Genomic DNA, 17571 nt, shown 5'->3' with positions numbered 1-17571 from the left:
AATCTACCATATGGTAGCAAGCTCTTCATATCCCAACAGCACATCCCGCAGCACAACAGATGTGACAAACTATCCAACTATCTGGACATGAAATCGCTCATCACTTCACCATCAGATTGTTACAGTTTTTGTCCTTATCCAAGATACGTTTGAAACATTTCATGCATTGCACCTGACTCAACAAATACAATGCAACTTCTAAATTCATCCACTCAATTAGAAGCTTGACCCTGAATTTTCAGGTTCAACATGCCTTAACAGCATTGACAGGCTCAGGGCTGGTGTGGTGCTTAAATTGTTGCTTTCACAAAAGCCAATCAAGCATAAACACATACTGCAGCTTGCAGGCTTGTTTGTGCTCCGATTGGGTACACTTTTGTGATTATTTGGATTATTATGATGTGCTGTGATGTGCTGTTTACACTTCATTATTGTCGTTCATCATTTGGCATTTCAATTGAGACTCTTGCAGTTCCTGGACATAACTTTGTTTTTGTGTGCATGCTCATTATAGCATTATAGATTATATGGCATTATAGATTTTTGTCTTTTGTTTGCTACAGTGAAGTTGTGATCATAACCACTTTTTGTTGAGCTTGATCACCAAAGGGATAATCTCCTTCGAGGCTGCCTTGTCAAAAGAGTTCTCAAGGTATTTATTATCACAAGTCAGATGCGCCTTACAAAAAGCCTTGTCAGTGGCCTCTGTTAGCAAAATAAATAAATAAATAAATAAATAAATAAATAAATAAATAAATAAATAAATAAGTAAACAAATCTCTGAAGCGAGTTTGCAGAGTGTAAAGACTCTCTGGGTGAGTTGGTTGATCGCATCCTCGGAGCAAAGCTTGATGTGTCATCCGATCAATACTTCCTCAGAGTGCATCAACAGGGATTAACTCAACTTCGAAGGGAGCTTTTCATGTCAGTGCCTGGCTCATTTAACAGCTAATTAGTTGCTTTCTGTTGAGCATATGGTTCTTGTACAGCATCTGTTCCATCTTAATATATGCTTTCTGCTGAGTGTGTAAATACTGAGGCAGCCCTGCTTTGCAAATAACCAATAGGAGTTTTCTTCATTTGTTTAGTTAAACGTTACTAGATTGCTAGCCAAGTCACATTTGGAAACATTTTAACCTAATTTTGAAACAGGCACTTTATCATATCACACAATTCTAAACTATCTTTGGCAACCTCTTCTTGCTATATGGCCAAAAAAGTGAATCAGTTTTGATTTGGCAAATTCCTCGTTGGCCAAGTATCTCTCTGATGTGATAATCTCACTTTTCATTCGTGTGTTGGTTATACACAATCACAATGCAGATGACACCAGACCAAAGCCCCCACATAACAGATCCCTATGATTGTATTTATGAAATTCAATTATGGTGACACAGATAGATGGACCTGCTGTCATTGGGGACAGTCATCATTTGTTAGCATCAGTGGCCATGCCAGCCCCAAGGCACTGATGTGTGGCTTGAAATATCAGAAGGAATGGAGAGAAAGGGACAAATGGAAAAGAGTAGAAGAGTGCACAGTGATTGGATCTTAAGAGTCGGCTGGCATAGAGCAATGTTGGAGAGAGGATGGATAATTCCTCCATTTTGTCTTAGGGGAAAATAGCAGGTGATGCCACTGGGTAGTCATAAATAGCAATTGCCGCAGTTTCCACCAAGCCTTATTGTGTAGTTGACGTGGCCGCATTTCAGTAGCAAGCTAGCAGCATGAGTGTAGCTTATGGCAGATCAGCATAGTAGATCCCTGCATGAGATCAAAGTAAAACAACAGCATGCGATTCACAAGTGAATTCAAATCGGAGAAGAAAACAACACAAATATTTTGTCCCAATATGTAATGTCCCCAAGCGACATAAAAACTAGAGGCTATATGAAACATGGAGGTACAGCTATTAATAATAACTGTGAGGAAATGAAGCTCCAACAGCTGTATCACTGAAATTTATAATAACACAGCATATGGCTCAAAACTCTGATGGCAATATATTCCTAATGTAACAAAGAAATAATAATTCTCTGTGCAACACAGTTCTACTTGCATACAGCCATAACTGATGACGTTTAACAAGATCACAAAGACGGAAGAACAGACAAGAACACTTATTGAGAAACATTACATTAAATTACACAATGACTGACATTGAGGTTCAGCGTGAGCACCGACTTGCACAGTTTCATTGGGCCACTGTGATGTGTTCAGTAATTTCATTGGTCAGACATGATGAGATTATAGTATAAATCTCCTGGCGGCATGAAGCAAATTTCTAAAAATTCATAAAAGTAGCAGTTTATAGTTTAAATATTACAGCACTTGCTTGTTTTCATATATCTTAGATTTATTTTCTGTTTACATGGTTCAAGATTTTGTAAATTCTCTTCCAATGCATTGATTCATATTTTGTTGTTAGATTGTTTAATTGGGCATTTATTTATATATTTATCTATTTGTCTTAAAAAATGCTTATATTTTATTCATGTCATTTTCTTTTTATATTAATTTCCACTAATTACTAATACGGCTTATTGTGAATAAACATCACAAACGTGGTTGTTCGACTTCGTTACAATTATACGATTGATGATGAATTTTTCTGTCTTCATATGCATATGTGGATTCATAAATCAACCTGCAGTGTTTTTGTGACATTTTTTTCTTCAATCCACTTTTTGAGTGGATTGAAGGAATCCTGCTGTTCTGTATATACAACTAACATTTTTTTGTCAAGCAATTTCCTACTATTCGTCACATAAGACAGCTTTTCCACCACCCTGTGCTTTCAATACCCTTGGTACACAAAGGCACAGCACCACTGATCTTGACTTCTCGCTTCTAACTGATGATTTCATATCCTTATGTTCCTCTGTTGTTGATTCAACTTTCTGAGACAGCAATTACACTGAAAGGCTGAGTAAATTGAGTTAGTGTTTGACATGCAAATTAGTACACAGGCTTCTGCTGTCAAAATGGATTGTTTACATTTTCAGGCTAAAAGGTGTTTAGTGCAATTGTTGATTGTTGGTGGTATTAAGAATAATGCAGTTGTTTGTGTTTTGTGTATATTGTTATTGCAAAAGGCAATATGGAAAATGACATGGGTGGCAGAAAGCTTTATTTTTCCAATTCAACCACTTAAAGGCATTCATCAATACTTTCATCCTGCAGATTCGCTGAAGCAAGTTGGTCTCGGGAGACTAACTGCTGCCTTGGGGTGCAGGAGATTCATTCAAAAAATCCTCCCTGAAATTCTTAGCTTGTCTTTAAATCTGCCGTGTCCTAAGATGGTTCTCCTTGACTCCACTCATTAGCTAAGCTTACTTAAATACTAATTAAAGCATGCTAGGTAAAAAAAAAGAATGGAGTCATGATCTGCTAAAAATAATTGTGCTGGAGGTAAGACAACCCTGCACCTGTGTTAAAAAGAAAAATGGTCTTTGGATTAATGGATGGATGGATGGATGGATGGATGGATGGATGGATGGATGGATGGATGGATGGATGGATGGATGGATGGATGGATGGATGGATGGATGGATGGATGGATGGATAGGTAAACGGTTAGATCTGCTGGCATAGGGGATTGATCAACCCTCACGCAAGCATGGAGACAATATGCTATCTCCAGATGAGACTTGAATGCACAATCTCAGGTACTGTGAGGGAAATGCTGCAAATAGATCATACTATATGTGCTAAAGTCTACTTGTGTTGGTAACGCAATGTTCATGATGGATGGATTTATAGTAAGGGTGCACCTTGTCATGCTTATGGTAATGTGTTGTTTTGTAATTTTCATCAGGCAGGTGTTGCACTGTTTTGGAGCCATGTGAGAAAATAAATTCAATCAAATGTTGTTTTATTTTGGACACAAAAGTGCTTATGGGATTGGTGCAAGGGACAGACACCTCAGGCAATGTAATTTAGGTAAAGAGAATAAAAATCACTGGAGGAGCCAAACTCACAGACTTCTGTAAAAGATAACTTCTGATCTAAGCCCGCAGGATCTCACACCCCTCCCGACTGTTGCAGCCGAGGCTTCATGCAGCACTTTATTCTGCCTCCTGGTGTACAACACAGATATCGGAGAGGATGGAAGACCCAAATCCCACACATATTTTCATGCCTACGTCCTTTTGAAACTGGAGCTGGGAATGAAATACAATAAAGTGGGTTGTGCGAGCTGATGATCTATCTATCTATCTATCTATCTATCTATCTATCTATCTATCTATCTATCTATCTATCTATCTATCTATCTATCTATCTATCTATCTATCTATCTATCTATCTATCTATCTATCTATCTATCTATCTATCTATCTATCTATCTATCTATCTATCTATCTATCTATCTATCTATCTATCTATCTATCTATCTATCTATCTATCTATCTAAACATATATACTATATATATAAACATCAAGCTCTTTTTTGTGTGAATGCTATTTTTTAAATATAAATTGAAATATCACATGTCCCTTGAAGTACCTTTATGTACCCCTAGGGATACGCATAACTCCGTTTGAGAACCACTGGTCTTAAACCCTGCTTAATACTCAAAATTGAAATCTGAATGTTCCTTAGGATTGATTTTTTTTTTTGAAACTGTAAAACTTCTTGAACCTCTGAATTCTCTCACCTGGTGAGGTGATGAAGCATGAGACCCTGAAACACTCTATTTTACTTTTCTATCTCTGCACTTATTACATTACCAATGAGATGTTGACAACAACCTTAGGATCACCGGTAAAATTACAAAATTGTATTTGCTGCACAGGAAAAATTGAGACAGCAGGCATTTACGACGTTAAGTGAACTACAGAAAATGACGCAAACTGCTGAAAAGTAAGCGCAGAGGAGCGTCGACATCAAATAAACAGCAGGGTTGCATGCAGAGTGTTGTCTGTGTACGTCTGAACCTCGCACATGAGGGAAAATAGCAAGACGTGAGTGAGGCTGGGATTGCGGCTGATGTCTGCTCGAGGCCCCAGCGGCTCAAAGTGTTTTCTAAATGCTCCTTAATCTCGCCATAAATGACATCTTTGCTTTCCAGTGAGAAGTGTGAAAAATGCAATATGTCTGAGCCAGTGCCTGTGGGATTGTGGTGCTTGTGTGACTAAGGAAACGGTTGTGTTGCTTCAGAGTCTGATGAGCTTAAAGTATTTTCTCACCATCTTTAGTATCATGTTTAGAAACATTTTGATACCATATGCTTCAAGGTGCCATTAAACAGCAGCATAAACACTGTGAGCTTTCTTAAGGTGCTGATTCAAGCCGGAGTGGTCATCTCTCAGTGAGTTTTCTCCAGTCGTCAACAGTACTTTTCACAAGCCCTTTTAAGTGGTTTGTCAATATGCTGTTTGCTGCGCTCTCTCCAGCCTCGGACTCTTCTTAAATCAATACCAACCTAAACGAGTGCACAATGTGGTGTGGTCACTCCTCAGACTGCAAATGTGCCAAAGCCATTAAAGCACAACTCCATTACAGCACAGGAACAAAGAGGCAAGTGCATCATTGTATGCATGTGTCAACATACTGAAACGAGTGGCAGGTCCTAATTTGCACATTTCTGGGCTGCTTGCCCATATGAGGTCCTTTAAGAACCATAAAGACAGTGTGAAATTAAAGCCTGCATGAACCACATAGCCTACCTGCAACTCGTGGATCCGACCCCAAAGGATATCCTCCCTTCATCTCATTATAAGCAGCCAGTGGTTAAACCCAGTGATTACAGTAGGGTGTTAAGAAAACACCAAGGGGAAATTATGCAACAGAGCTAATTCCATCAACAGTAACACAACAGAAAGACTAGAAGGTCAAGAAAAACTACGTGGCCTGAAGATGGAGGATCATGACATTTTGGTCAAGAGAGTTGGTCATGTTTAAAAAAAAACATACTAATGGAGCACCCTGGAGCTATACCACAATGCAATACCTTCACCCCTTACAAATGTGTATTATGCTATAAAGATCCAATGGATCAGACTGATGAATTGTGTGCTGTGCACAAATAATGATGAGATATGAAGACACAATGTGATTTTTGGTGGAAAGGTTTGCCTTTATTTCTAAAATCAAGTATTTACTATTTAATCATGTAAATTACAAATGCTTTGTGGCGAGATTCATGGTTGTTTATGCAACGATTTGAATTTTGTAGGTCTACCTGACGTCCAGCTTCTCCTACCTGCTCTCTGTCCAGCAGCATCGCTTCATCAGCCCTAATTTGCCATTCAAGCAATCCAGCGTGCATGACTAGCTACATGTTGTGGTTGAGTGGGGCTGTTTCTGCTGACACTCTCAAAAGAGAATTTGAATCAGTATGTTAACAAATGCGCATTAACCATTAAATTTGTATTCTCCACAGTGTCTTACAGGAAAATTAGATCTCGCTAAACATAGTGCTTTCTCCTGCTATACACTAGCCAATGAACCAATGAATACAAACCTAAATGATACCATGTATTGTATTTGGGTCATCTAGACACTAACCAGGTAAGGATGGATCTTGTGAATTTTTCTCCCAAGCATGTGCCTCATAATTTTAGCAATAATGATACAATTTTGTCAGCACAGTCAAGGAGATTCTGTTATTGTGTGCAAAGAAATGAATAATTATCTTACAGCTGACTCAGTCCAATTGCAGCTTGCATGACAGAGAGGGAATAGCAAAAAAATGATGATGTACATTTCCTTGACTGGGCTAAAAGTTTAGTTTATGAACAGTTTAGGCCTGCAGATTATATTCTTTTGACCATGCATTTTAAATCCTGTTTGCCCTGCCCAGGATCTTTAGATGTATAGGGAGATATTTGTGGTGTCAGCAATTGTGTGAGTAGCTGCAGGAAAGATAGAAAATTGATGAACAGACTACATCAATGAAAGGCCAATTTCACCTCAGATTTACCATAATGGTCCCAAGATAGAAACCTGACAGTTTTGCTAAAATTACATTTATTTCCTGAAGCCAGCATTGGTTTTATTTTGTAGCTTGAGTATTATCATCACTCTCAGCCATGCACCATTACAGTTGCCACAGAAATATGATGCAAAATCAGAGTTAGTGGCGACATCATGACTCATTATGATTACCCTGAAAATTCTACAAAAATTGTATCGTGTGGGGATGTCTAAAATTGGGAGCAACTCTGATCTGTGGCTGTGCCTCTCTATAAAGAGCAGGGACTTCTAAATTATCTGCTATCTTGTGCATAAATACTTTGAGTTCCAAATTAAACCAGTTGTAGGCATTTGCACTTTGCGACCAAAGACTACCGATCGTTTAGGCGAACTGGACAGAATTCCAATTTAACGTGCACTTATTTGGGAAAAAATTTGCACGATAATCTTCTTGATTCCATTCCAACAAAACCAGACCACAAATTTACATTCGCCTAAAATCACTGTTGGATTTCACTCATTTATTGACATTTATTTCCAAAGGCATAATTAAAACTATGCTTCAAATTACAATGGCCAATGCCCTCCCGGTATGCACATAATTTGCTTGTTTGATTTACAGCAGTAATGTGACATTGTGATATTACATATAGAATAATTAATAAATATTAATTCCCACATAACTGCAACACACAGCAATATACTGAGTAGTTTAGTCAAAATCTGTGCATGTCACACCTTTTGATATCTGGCACATCTGTATTGAAATGGTAAACTATTAACAGATTATGTATTTTGTTTCTTTATTTTAGCATCTTCACAGCATTGAATCACCAGTAAAAAGAAGAATCTATTAATACATCCTTATACTTTGTTACATGTATTATTATTATTATTATTATTATTATTATTATTATTATTATTATTACTGGTTGGAGGGTTTCTTAAACCTTTTTGGTCTAAGACCTAAATTTTTACTTAGAAATCAATGATTTAAAAAGATGAAAATAACCCCACAGGTAACAAATAAATACAAATATCTTTATGGATAAATTATGTACCGCCCTGACCATTTTTGGTCGTTACCCAATTTTGAGAAAGATTGGGTTGAAATGGGTTGGGTTCAACTAGACTATGGGACAAGTTCCTTAGTTGGACTGTCGAATGAACAAGTTTGTATCCGAGCAGGGCCAAAGTGTCGTTGCACAAATTTTGCACAGTTCTGACAATATCATGGTCCAAACGAAGCCTCCAACTCTCAGCCGTCATTCTGGAGTCTCTGGTTGTGGAGTACTTGTAATTCCAATCAAATGGAGCAAACACATTACTGTTGGTGTTTCTTGTAATCCATGTCTGCACCCTGTCCTCCAAACCTAGGCCAATAAACTGATAGATCTTGTCAGCCATGTCTTTTGGGTTAAATGCTAAATCTTCATACCTCACTAAAAGATAACGGCCCTGCAGCCAAGCTGGTCTCGCCAATCCTGCTTCTGCGGATGCCACCATGTCCTGGCAGGTGCTTGTGATCTGCGATAGGTCCACATATCGCGGTTGCCGCCCCGTAGCGTTCCATATTTTCCAAGCCCGAAACTGATCTGAAAATGCTGTGATGCGTGAGGCTAGAATTGCTCTAGGGTCCCTCACCAAGTGGATGATCTTTAGGTCCAGACGTGGATCTTCAACCAAAGTTCGCAGGTCGCTCACCTTGGGGATCCGAACAGTCTTTATGGCTACGTGGCCTCTTGACAGACATGCCCTTGATGCCAAGGTGAGGTTCAAGTTTCCGCACTTCTTGGTACACCAACTTTCCTCAGGAGGCTCGAGTGCTGCTCCGTTCCCTCCTTCCAGACACACAGGAGGAGAACAAAGGGCATGACTAGAGCTTCTACGAAAGAAGGAATTAGTGACGTGGTCCTGAGGCTCAGGGCGGATGTAACTCTCGATAAAGTGAAGGTCACATTTGTACAAATTGAGCAGAAGGTCTCTGTACGCGCCCAGCAGGGCCCTGCGGTCCAAAGTACGACGAATCCTCCCGCTGGAATTTGTGAATGCTTGCTGGATGTGGTAGAGAGGTTCAAACATGTAAAAGATCTCAGGGTGCTGGTTGAGCAGCTGACCAGTGAAGGATGAGCCGCTGCGTGTGGTGGCAAACAGCAGGATGTGCTTCTGAGGGGATTCCATGGACATCCAACTGTCATCACACAAGGTTCTCCAATTGGATTCTTTGAGAAGGAAAGAAAACAATGTGTTTCAGGCCATATCCATGCTAAAGCAAAATTACTCTTTTTTTCCAAGTTGAATATTTGTTTTCATCAATGATACATTTTAATACTGTGTGGATTCTTGTACCTCTGAACTGTGAGGCAGCCAGGCTTCCCTAATTAATTCTTTAGAAATGATTCATTGAAAGCACTTTACTACTTACACTTAATTCGGCACTTTAGACTGCTAATTAATGAACTGGGATTGGCTAGTTTAAGTGACAGTTCTATAAAAAGTAATTACATAATATTCTGAGCTTTTATTAAGTATAAAATGAGCGGCTGCTGGTGAGTTTCCTGATGCCTAATCTCTTGAGGAAACAATTTGGTTCATTTTAAAACAATTATTTTAAATTGTAAGATTTTTTTTTGTTATTGTTACTGAGGAAAAGTTAAATCACAGAAACCAGGCAGTAAAGCACAAATCATTTGAAAGAAGCTTGTCTTCTTGTGGTTATAGGGGGACTTGAAATGCCGAACGTCTATTTATAGCACAAACGGCTAACATGTAATTTCTACTGATGAGTAGTTGATTGCAAATGGGGGTGCCAGTAACAGGCACAGTACAGTAAGAGGAACAAAACTGATTTTCACAGAGGCCAAGGAGTTGAGAGATGCTCGTTAATTCATTATTGTAGTGTGCGACTAGTAAATCAGAATTAGATGTCAAATTTGGATGAGCGCTATCAATGTTCATATCTTTCAGGTTACAAAAAGGTCTTTGAATCATCCATTCATTCATCCATCCATTTTCTATACTGCTTGTCCCCGCGGGGGTCGCGGGCGTGCTGGAGCCCATCCCAGCAGTCATCGGGCAGTAGGCGGGGGACACCCTGAACTGGTTGCCAGCCAATCACAGGGCACACAGACACAAACAACCATCCACACTCGTACCCACACCTGTATGGGCAATTTGGAGTGCTCAATCAATCGGCCTAGCATGTTTTGTTTTGACATGAACTTATTTGTATTATTAATGTTTGTGGTACCTCTGTGATGTCTGCTCTGACACTGGTAAACACCCTGACAGGGTCCAGACAGCGAGTCCCTCAGGGTGCGAATGGCTGTGTACTGGACCCCCAATGAGGCACACACCAGCAGCAGCACTGTCTTCCAGGAACACTCCATCCTCTTCCCCCACCCCGTTGGTGCTACATCCTTCTCACTGGTCTCACACACACACACACACACACACACACACACACACACACACACACACACACACACACACACACACACACACACACACACGCACACACACACACACACACACACGTCAATCATAAATGAATCTTTATTATGCAACAATCTTTTTTTCTGTCATCAGTACAGTTAGCTGCTTGCATCGGTCTATGATCTACTTACAAAATAGTAAATCAGGTTTAAAAATAGATCGATCTTTTACTTTTTAAAAAAAATCATTTTTGCTTGTTCATTCATCTTCCGTCCCTTTGAAAACTGTTGTCCTAAAGTTTTTTTTCCCGAAAGAAAGACACCGCTCCAAACAACAAGATCAGTATACGAGGCACAAAGCAGCATTATTATGATACATTTTGCTCTCCCATTGGTAATTTAGCCTAAAATAGCAGCTCAGATAAAAGTCCACTTGAACTATAGCGCGTCTTTATGGATGGAAATGCTAAATGTTCTCTCACACTTTGACATAAGGGAGTAAAAGTATTTTTCAAAAACCATCTTTAAAATCGGCAACCATCCTTTTGTCCCACTCCCAGTGCACAAAGGCAATCGTGGATATTCATCCGAGAGTCCTGACTCTCCATCACCCAAAGAGGCGGTGCACAGGCAACCGCAATGAAAACCACCGGTAAACGATGCATCATATCACCAATATTATTGCTTTTTTTAATGTAGCTCTGTTTTTCAAGTCTGCTCCTTGTTCGTTTATGTACATATGTGTCCCTGTTGCAAATTCCTTTCTGTGGGAAGTGGTCACATTGAGCTGAGGTCATCTTTTCTTCTTTCATTAATCAGAAACAGTACCAAACCAAAGACAATTACTCTGAAGGTTTGAGAAAAATACAGACCTAACAACAAAAGCAACTCCGAGTAGAGTTAGAAAAACTCGCAGTAATTATAAAATCAGGTCCTAAGGGGAAAATGTTTTCTTCATACATTTTGCACAGTGACAGAAATGTTTATACATGCATTTTGTATTATGTGAGCTTTCCTATTTTTTTGTATTCATTGGAGAAAAATGTATATTTCATTTGGTCAACTTTTCCACAAATGTTAAACTGTTAATGTGGGCACAGTTTAGTCTACAACACCTTTATTTGATTATTGTTTCTAACGCTGATGTATTGTAGTTGATTGGCTAGAAAACAAGAAGGAAATATTTACTTCTGCCCCTTACTGCACTGCAATATTAATAGGAACAAATAATAGGACATGGGAATAGAAAGTGCTAATGTGAGCAAGTTACCCATTAGATTCCCATTGCAATGTGGAAATTCCAATCCTCCAACAACAAAACAAGAAATACGTCCACCCTGATGAAAGCATTTGTAAAAATTAATACCTTCTTGAAATGAGAAAACAACATAAATACCTACGATACCTAATTTAGTAAATAAAACACCCAAGCTGATGTGACTCTTCAGAACAAACCCTATAAAATAGATGGATGGCTGGATGGATGGCTGGATGGATGGCTGGATGGATGGATGGATGGATGGATGGATGGATGGATGGATGGATGGATGGATGGATGGATGGATGGATGGATGGATGGATGGATGGATGGATGGATGGATGGATGGATGGATATTTATATATCTTTTATAACATTGCATTACTGGCCTTAATGTAGATTTGCGACTGTTGTCATCTTTGTCTCCTAAAAAAGCAAAATGTTTGCGCTTTTGCTTGCCTACACGTGTTGGATAAGTGGCTGGCTGACCTGTGTGATTCCACAGCCACAGTTTTTTTTTCTTCTTTCCAGTCATGATCAAACTGCCAACTCCTCACACCCTGCTGCTCTCCAAAGAAGGAAGACAGATGCTTCAGTGATTCAGAGCATATTGATATGCAAGTCTTCTTGTTTATAAATGCCACAGCGTAGACCATGCCGTGTATCAACAGCTGGAAGGGGACAATGGTTTCGTCTTTTGTATGCCTCCAACGTGCATACATATACATACCAGAACAGTATTTGTCGAGCACCATTAAAGCAACTGCAAGCCAAACCAACCAAGTGCCAGTAGTGACGAAACACAGGTGCTGTTGCTTAGATAATACAGCAGCAAACATGTTGAACGTAATGGCATTTTTGCAAGATACACACTATGTGGAACACCACAAGGCAACAAATGAGGTCAGAGGTAGATGATGAGGGAGGGACTGAGGGATTTAGGATGCAAGTGATGAGGAAACATGAGGTGCTTAGGATTTTTCTGGTACAGAATTGCTTGACTTTAATAAGGTTCAAGGCAAAGCTTTTTATTATTACATATCAAGACCAATCTTCAGTTTTTTCTTTGTTTTTTCCAAATTCACATGTACACAAACGCACACGTGCACACACACACACACATATGAATGCACTGGATAATAATAATAATAATAATAATGATAATAATAATAATGATGATGATCATCCAGCAGCAGCACAAAATATATTGTAAAACATCTAAAAAATAACAAAAGTATCCGGACTATTACTTTTTCTTATGTACGACAATCTTTAAGGATAGCATCCAAAATTGTTCAAAAGTAAATTACCACGGGACAGGTTCTGCAGATGAGAGACAAAGGATGCAGCGTGTCCAACACTTATTACGCTTGTAAACACGCACACGCGCACACGAAGAAAATACAAACAGCTCACGAAAACTTAATCGGATTATAGTCATCCCATTTTTCCCATTTACAGAGGTTGAACCACGTGATCTTGCACTAATAAAATAGACAAAAACTGAAAACACTATTAAAATATAATTTTGCATTTTAAAATAGTATAAATATATACCCCTGATAAATGACGCGACGTTAAGAGTCTGCGTGGACGGAACGTTGAACTTCTTGTGAGCCTTTTAAACGGGCTGAAATGATATCTAGAAGAAGAGACACATCAAAATTACAACACGCCGTGGTGTGTTAGTGAGTGCTAGAATGAACAGGAAAATAGTATAACCTCGTCACTGCCATGTGCAAAAAGTCCGATCACAGCCCTTCTAGTAATCGTTCATTCCACAGCTTAACGCGCGTGAAAGCCGTAAAAAGAAAAAACATAAATTGTTTCCTTACCGCGAGCCTGCTTTGTTGTGCACTGGTGCGGAACACTGCTTTTCTTTTGGTTTTATGTGTGATCCTGAGGAGCGGGTGCAGGAGTTAAGGATGGAGATGCGCCATGGATAGAGACAGCGGGAGGCTGAGTGAGAAAGAGGAGGAGGAGGAGGAGGAGGAGGAAGAGGAGGAGGGAGGTGGGGGCAAGTGAGTACACAGGCTTCAACCAGAGTTTCCAGATTGGATGCAAGATTATATTGTCGAGCTTCATCCTGCACCTTTCATGCTGTGAATGGTGCTGTAATAGCTACATGCTGGCCGGATAAGTCCGAATTGACTTAGATTTGTTTTTACCACAATGGTAAACTTCAAATGTGTGCTTTTCTCTAAGTGTAAGACATTGCTCATATCCTGGAAGTAGCTTTCACCATCTGCTTTCATCATCATCATCATCATGGTCGTCACTTTGCACTATGAAAATTTGCATCATCAATGCATCAATCTGTCACTCTAAATGGTTTGGCGGGGATTCACATCGAAAAGCAAATAAAGCTAACACACAAACAAATAAACGAACAAACAAACACACACACACACACACACACACACACTGACTGACACTTTTGTCAACTCTCATTCAAGTGAGCATGGTTGCTATCATCACGTGTGATGCCGACTTCAGTGTAAAAAGCACTATGTGCAATATTGTGGCTCCTGGGGGTCATTGTGGGTTCATATTCAGCCAGTGACAGCTTCATCGGTCCTTGAAGGTGAAGTTGCGGATGGGAGGAAGTCTGCTTGTCTTTACAGACGGATATCCTGCTGCGATTCAGTCTCACTAAGCGTCTTCACTGAACAAAACTTGTTTTGAATAATAGATGTCTTTGGATTCTGTTCTTGATCAATTATTTTCGGGAATAAATATGCTTTTTCTATCCAATAGTGGCCATGGGTGTTCATTTACTTCTCGGCAGAAAGGAGGTGTTTTGGACTCCAAGGTGGACCACGTCTTTCACCAAAAGTCAATTTCAATATAGACCAAAGCTCACCATGACCCTAATAAGGACTATCACAATAGAAAATGGGTTGATAGATTATTATTTGTATAGATCAATATTTGAGGTGTCCTATGACGTCTACTCAGGTTTGGACTCGCTTCACAGCTCTATGACAATGTCTTTTATTTCCATATTAGCAGTTTGACACTTAGTGTTACTTGAAAATGGTACAGAATAAGAGAGGAAGATGTTTGTGGAGGCAGCAGATTGAGCAGGCAAGCCAGAGGTGGTGCAGCAAAGTATGTGTTGACTTGTTCTGTTGTTTTGTTTTTTCACATTTTCTCAGAATTGAGCGATTGCATAGTTTTCTCATCTGCTTGGGTTCAACAACTATAACTACCACATTTTTTCCTTGATTTTTTTTCTTTCAGTGTCTCTTAAAGCCAGGCAGTTGCCGTTTGAAACGACTTCAGTTTTATCTCATGTCATGTCAAGTGTTTTTTTTTTTCTTTTTTAATTAAACAACCGAATGAAGATCCTCTGTGACTGGTGATTCTATCATTTTTGCCAGAGGTTGTATTTGTCTAGTTGGAAGTTTTCGACCTTGCACGTCAGTTCAAGGGCCAACATAATTAAATTTGAGCATAATCTGTGATACCAAGTACCAAATTGAAAGCCATAGTTTTAAAAATATTGGTGAGCCTTGGTTTAGAGTAAATGATAATTAAACTTACTAAGTGCCACTATTATCTTGGAGTAGAGGGATATATTTTTTTATGTTAACCTTCTCCTGTTGCTGCAGAAGTGTTTTTTTTACATACAGTATGCCTCTAATGGCTTTGAAACACAGCCATGAAAAAACAATACACCCCCAAAAAAGAAAAAAATGCATGCCCTTAAAACAGAAGATCCATTACCATGTATGTATGCATTTCTTTAGCCAGACGGGCAGCTAAAAGGTTAAACTATTCCAGCATGCACAAAGGACAAAAAGCTGCCAAGACCACATAACAAGTGATACAAGAGCCTCCTGTGCTCGACGCCTCTCACTGTTGATCCATTGCTTTACTAGCTTCAAATCCCCAGTTCTGAGAAACTGAACGCCCCCTCATCTTCTGGGTAGCATTTGTATAGGCTAAAGTATTTTTCTCCCTGTGGTGAACAAACGGAATCATTCAACATGGTCCCCATATTTCCGGGAAACATACATTTTGTTTGGAGTGTCTCTTTTTGTGCCTTTAAATTTTCACCAAGAATAAGTCCCACTTCTTCAACACTAACATAAAATTTTCATCTGACCTGACCTCTACATCCGTGCTTGATTGGCATCTCTCTCTCTCTCTCTCTCTCTCTCTCTCTCTCTCTCTCTCTCTCTCTCTCTCTCGCTTTTTCTCGCTGTTTCTCTCCCTCTGCCTGTCTGTTTTCTCGGTCTCTGTCTGTCTGTCTGCCTATCGCTCTAGGTCTACGTACCTTTGTCGTTGTCTCTCTCTATTTCTTTTTGTCTCTCTCCCTTTCTCTCTCTCTTGCGCTTTTTTTACTTTTGCAATTTAGACTGATTATTTCTCAGCCTGCGTGTCAAGAGGACAATCAGGTCTCCAAAACAGTCCCTTTATTCAAGAGCTCCCTCACTATAAATGCAATAAGCAAGTGAAAAGAAAATCTCATTCCACCCACCTTGTGTGCAGGCTGAGACAGCTAAATTTATTTCAGCAAACAAACTGCACAGTGCATAACTAGATTCTATTACTCTATTATTGACTCCTGTTGCTGCCCATGAGTATTCTTCTTGCGCTTCGCGAGAAACTCAAATTTAAAATGAATATTATTATAACTGAAATAAGGCGACGCGGTGAAGCACTGGTTAGCATGTTCGCCTCACAGTTCAGAGGGTGTGATTTTGATTCCACCTCCGGCCCTCCCTGTGTGGAGTTTTCATGTTCTCCCCGTGCCTGCATGGGTTTTCTCCGGGTACTCCAGTCTCCTTACACATTCCAAAAATATGCATGCTAGGCCTATTGAACACTCCAAATTGCCCGTCGGTTTGATTGTGAGTGGTTTGTCTATATGTGCTCTGTGATTAGCTGGACAAATATAGGGCAAATATAGATAAACAGCCATTCAAACGGAGGCACACTTGCTCACCACCTGAGCACCAGTCTGCTAACAACCAAAGCTGGTGTGTGCTACAAAAATTTCAGTTCAGTAATGTTTGACAAAATTCAACAAGTGGTATCAACAAGCGATCCACTGAAATCCCAAGAGACCGTCCTGTTGAGGGAGTTATGTTTTTGGAAGTCTATCCACATAATTTATTTCTATCTGCCAACTTTTGTGAATATGATAAACAGCCAGGGACCATATCTGTTCCTCAAGTAAAGTCTTATATTAGACTAATTGACGATTGGGCAACAATGTAAGGGCCACAGAGCCACAAAAGAGGTATGTACTAACTGTAAAAGCCTACTTATTTAAGAGTACTAATAAAAGCTCCACCCAAATTATTATACACGGCTACAGTGATGTTGTTTCCAACTGTGTGTCAAAGACAATTATCAGAGGGAACATCAAAAGTTAGCTCTCACCCAGTATTTGCCCGGGCACCTTGTCAGCCAGGACTGAAAGGTTAGCTCAGCTTCTCTTATTACACTTGGGCAGGACTCGGTGCAATTGACTGCATCACACCTGGCATAGTGGAGTTTCACAGTTTGATATATGGGTGGAAGAACTTGATCTGCTAGACTTGAATGGAGTGGGCGAGCAGGAAGTCCACACCAACAGTCTGTGTGATTGAGTAAGAATGACTGATTTCTTTTAGATAAAAAGATGTCTGAGTCTATACAGCGAGTATAAGTTATACTCTGTATATTTTTTAAATGGGTTCAATCTTCTGTGACAAAATGACACACTACAGTGGCAATCGAATGTAAGAAGTTGTGTTAGCAATAAATTATTCATATCCCCAATGCAATCATTTGCATCATTTGCAAAAAGTATCCTGGCAACATCTAGGGCAGGGGTGTTTAACTCGTTTTAGCACAGGCTGCATCATAGTTATGGTGTCCTTCAGAGCGTCACCATGACTACCCAAATCATAAAAATGTATAATTAAGTCCCTATATTCTTAGGTATGCACAATTACCCATGCATT

At 39.5% G+C, this 17571-nt stretch overlaps 1 protein-coding gene across 2 annotated transcripts; it reads right to left on the bottom strand.

The window, feature by feature from the left end:
- Positions 1 to 7419: 7419 nt before the first annotated feature.
- Positions 7420 to 17062, bottom strand: LOC148396463 (carbohydrate sulfotransferase 1). 2 transcript variants are annotated; one of them, XM_088379653.1, is made up of 5 exons: positions 17006 to 17062; positions 13447 to 13570; positions 13169 to 13253; positions 10170 to 10345; positions 7420 to 9141 (listed from the first exon to the last, which is right to left on the bottom strand). In XM_088379653.1, the coding sequence occupies exons 4-5, from the start codon at positions 10306 to 10308 to the stop codon at positions 7973 to 7975; spliced, it is 1308 nt and encodes a 435-aa protein (XP_088235779.1). In that variant the 5' UTR covers positions 10309 to 10345; positions 13169 to 13253; positions 13447 to 13570; positions 17006 to 17062; the 3' UTR covers positions 7420 to 7972. The 2 variants fall into 2 exon arrangements, with proteins under 2 accessions (XP_088235779.1, XP_088235780.1); XM_088379654.1 differs by lacking the exon at positions 17006 to 17062 and having other exon boundaries at positions 13447 to 13702.
- Positions 17063 to 17571: the final 509 nt, after the last annotated feature.

The sequence above is a fragment of the Syngnathus floridae genome, chromosome 6 (genome assembly GCF_059516105.1).
Source record: "Syngnathus floridae isolate MCC-2025c chromosome 6, RoL_Sflo_1.0, whole genome shotgun sequence".
Lineage (NCBI taxonomy): Eukaryota > Metazoa > Chordata > Actinopteri > Syngnathiformes > Syngnathidae > Syngnathus > Syngnathus floridae.
This window is presented reverse-complemented; position numbering and strand designations above follow the sequence as displayed.

Bases quoted from the DNA above. Each gene is read 5' to 3' on its own strand.
- LOC148396463 (XM_088379653.1), bottom strand. From the start codon at position 10,308: ATGGAGTGTTCCTGGAAGACAGTGCTGCTGCTGGTGTGTGCCTCATTG. The intron at 9,142-10,169 runs GTACCACAAACA...TCCTTCTCAAAG, and splicing joins TCAGAGCAGACATCACAGAG to AATCCAATTGGAGAACCTTG.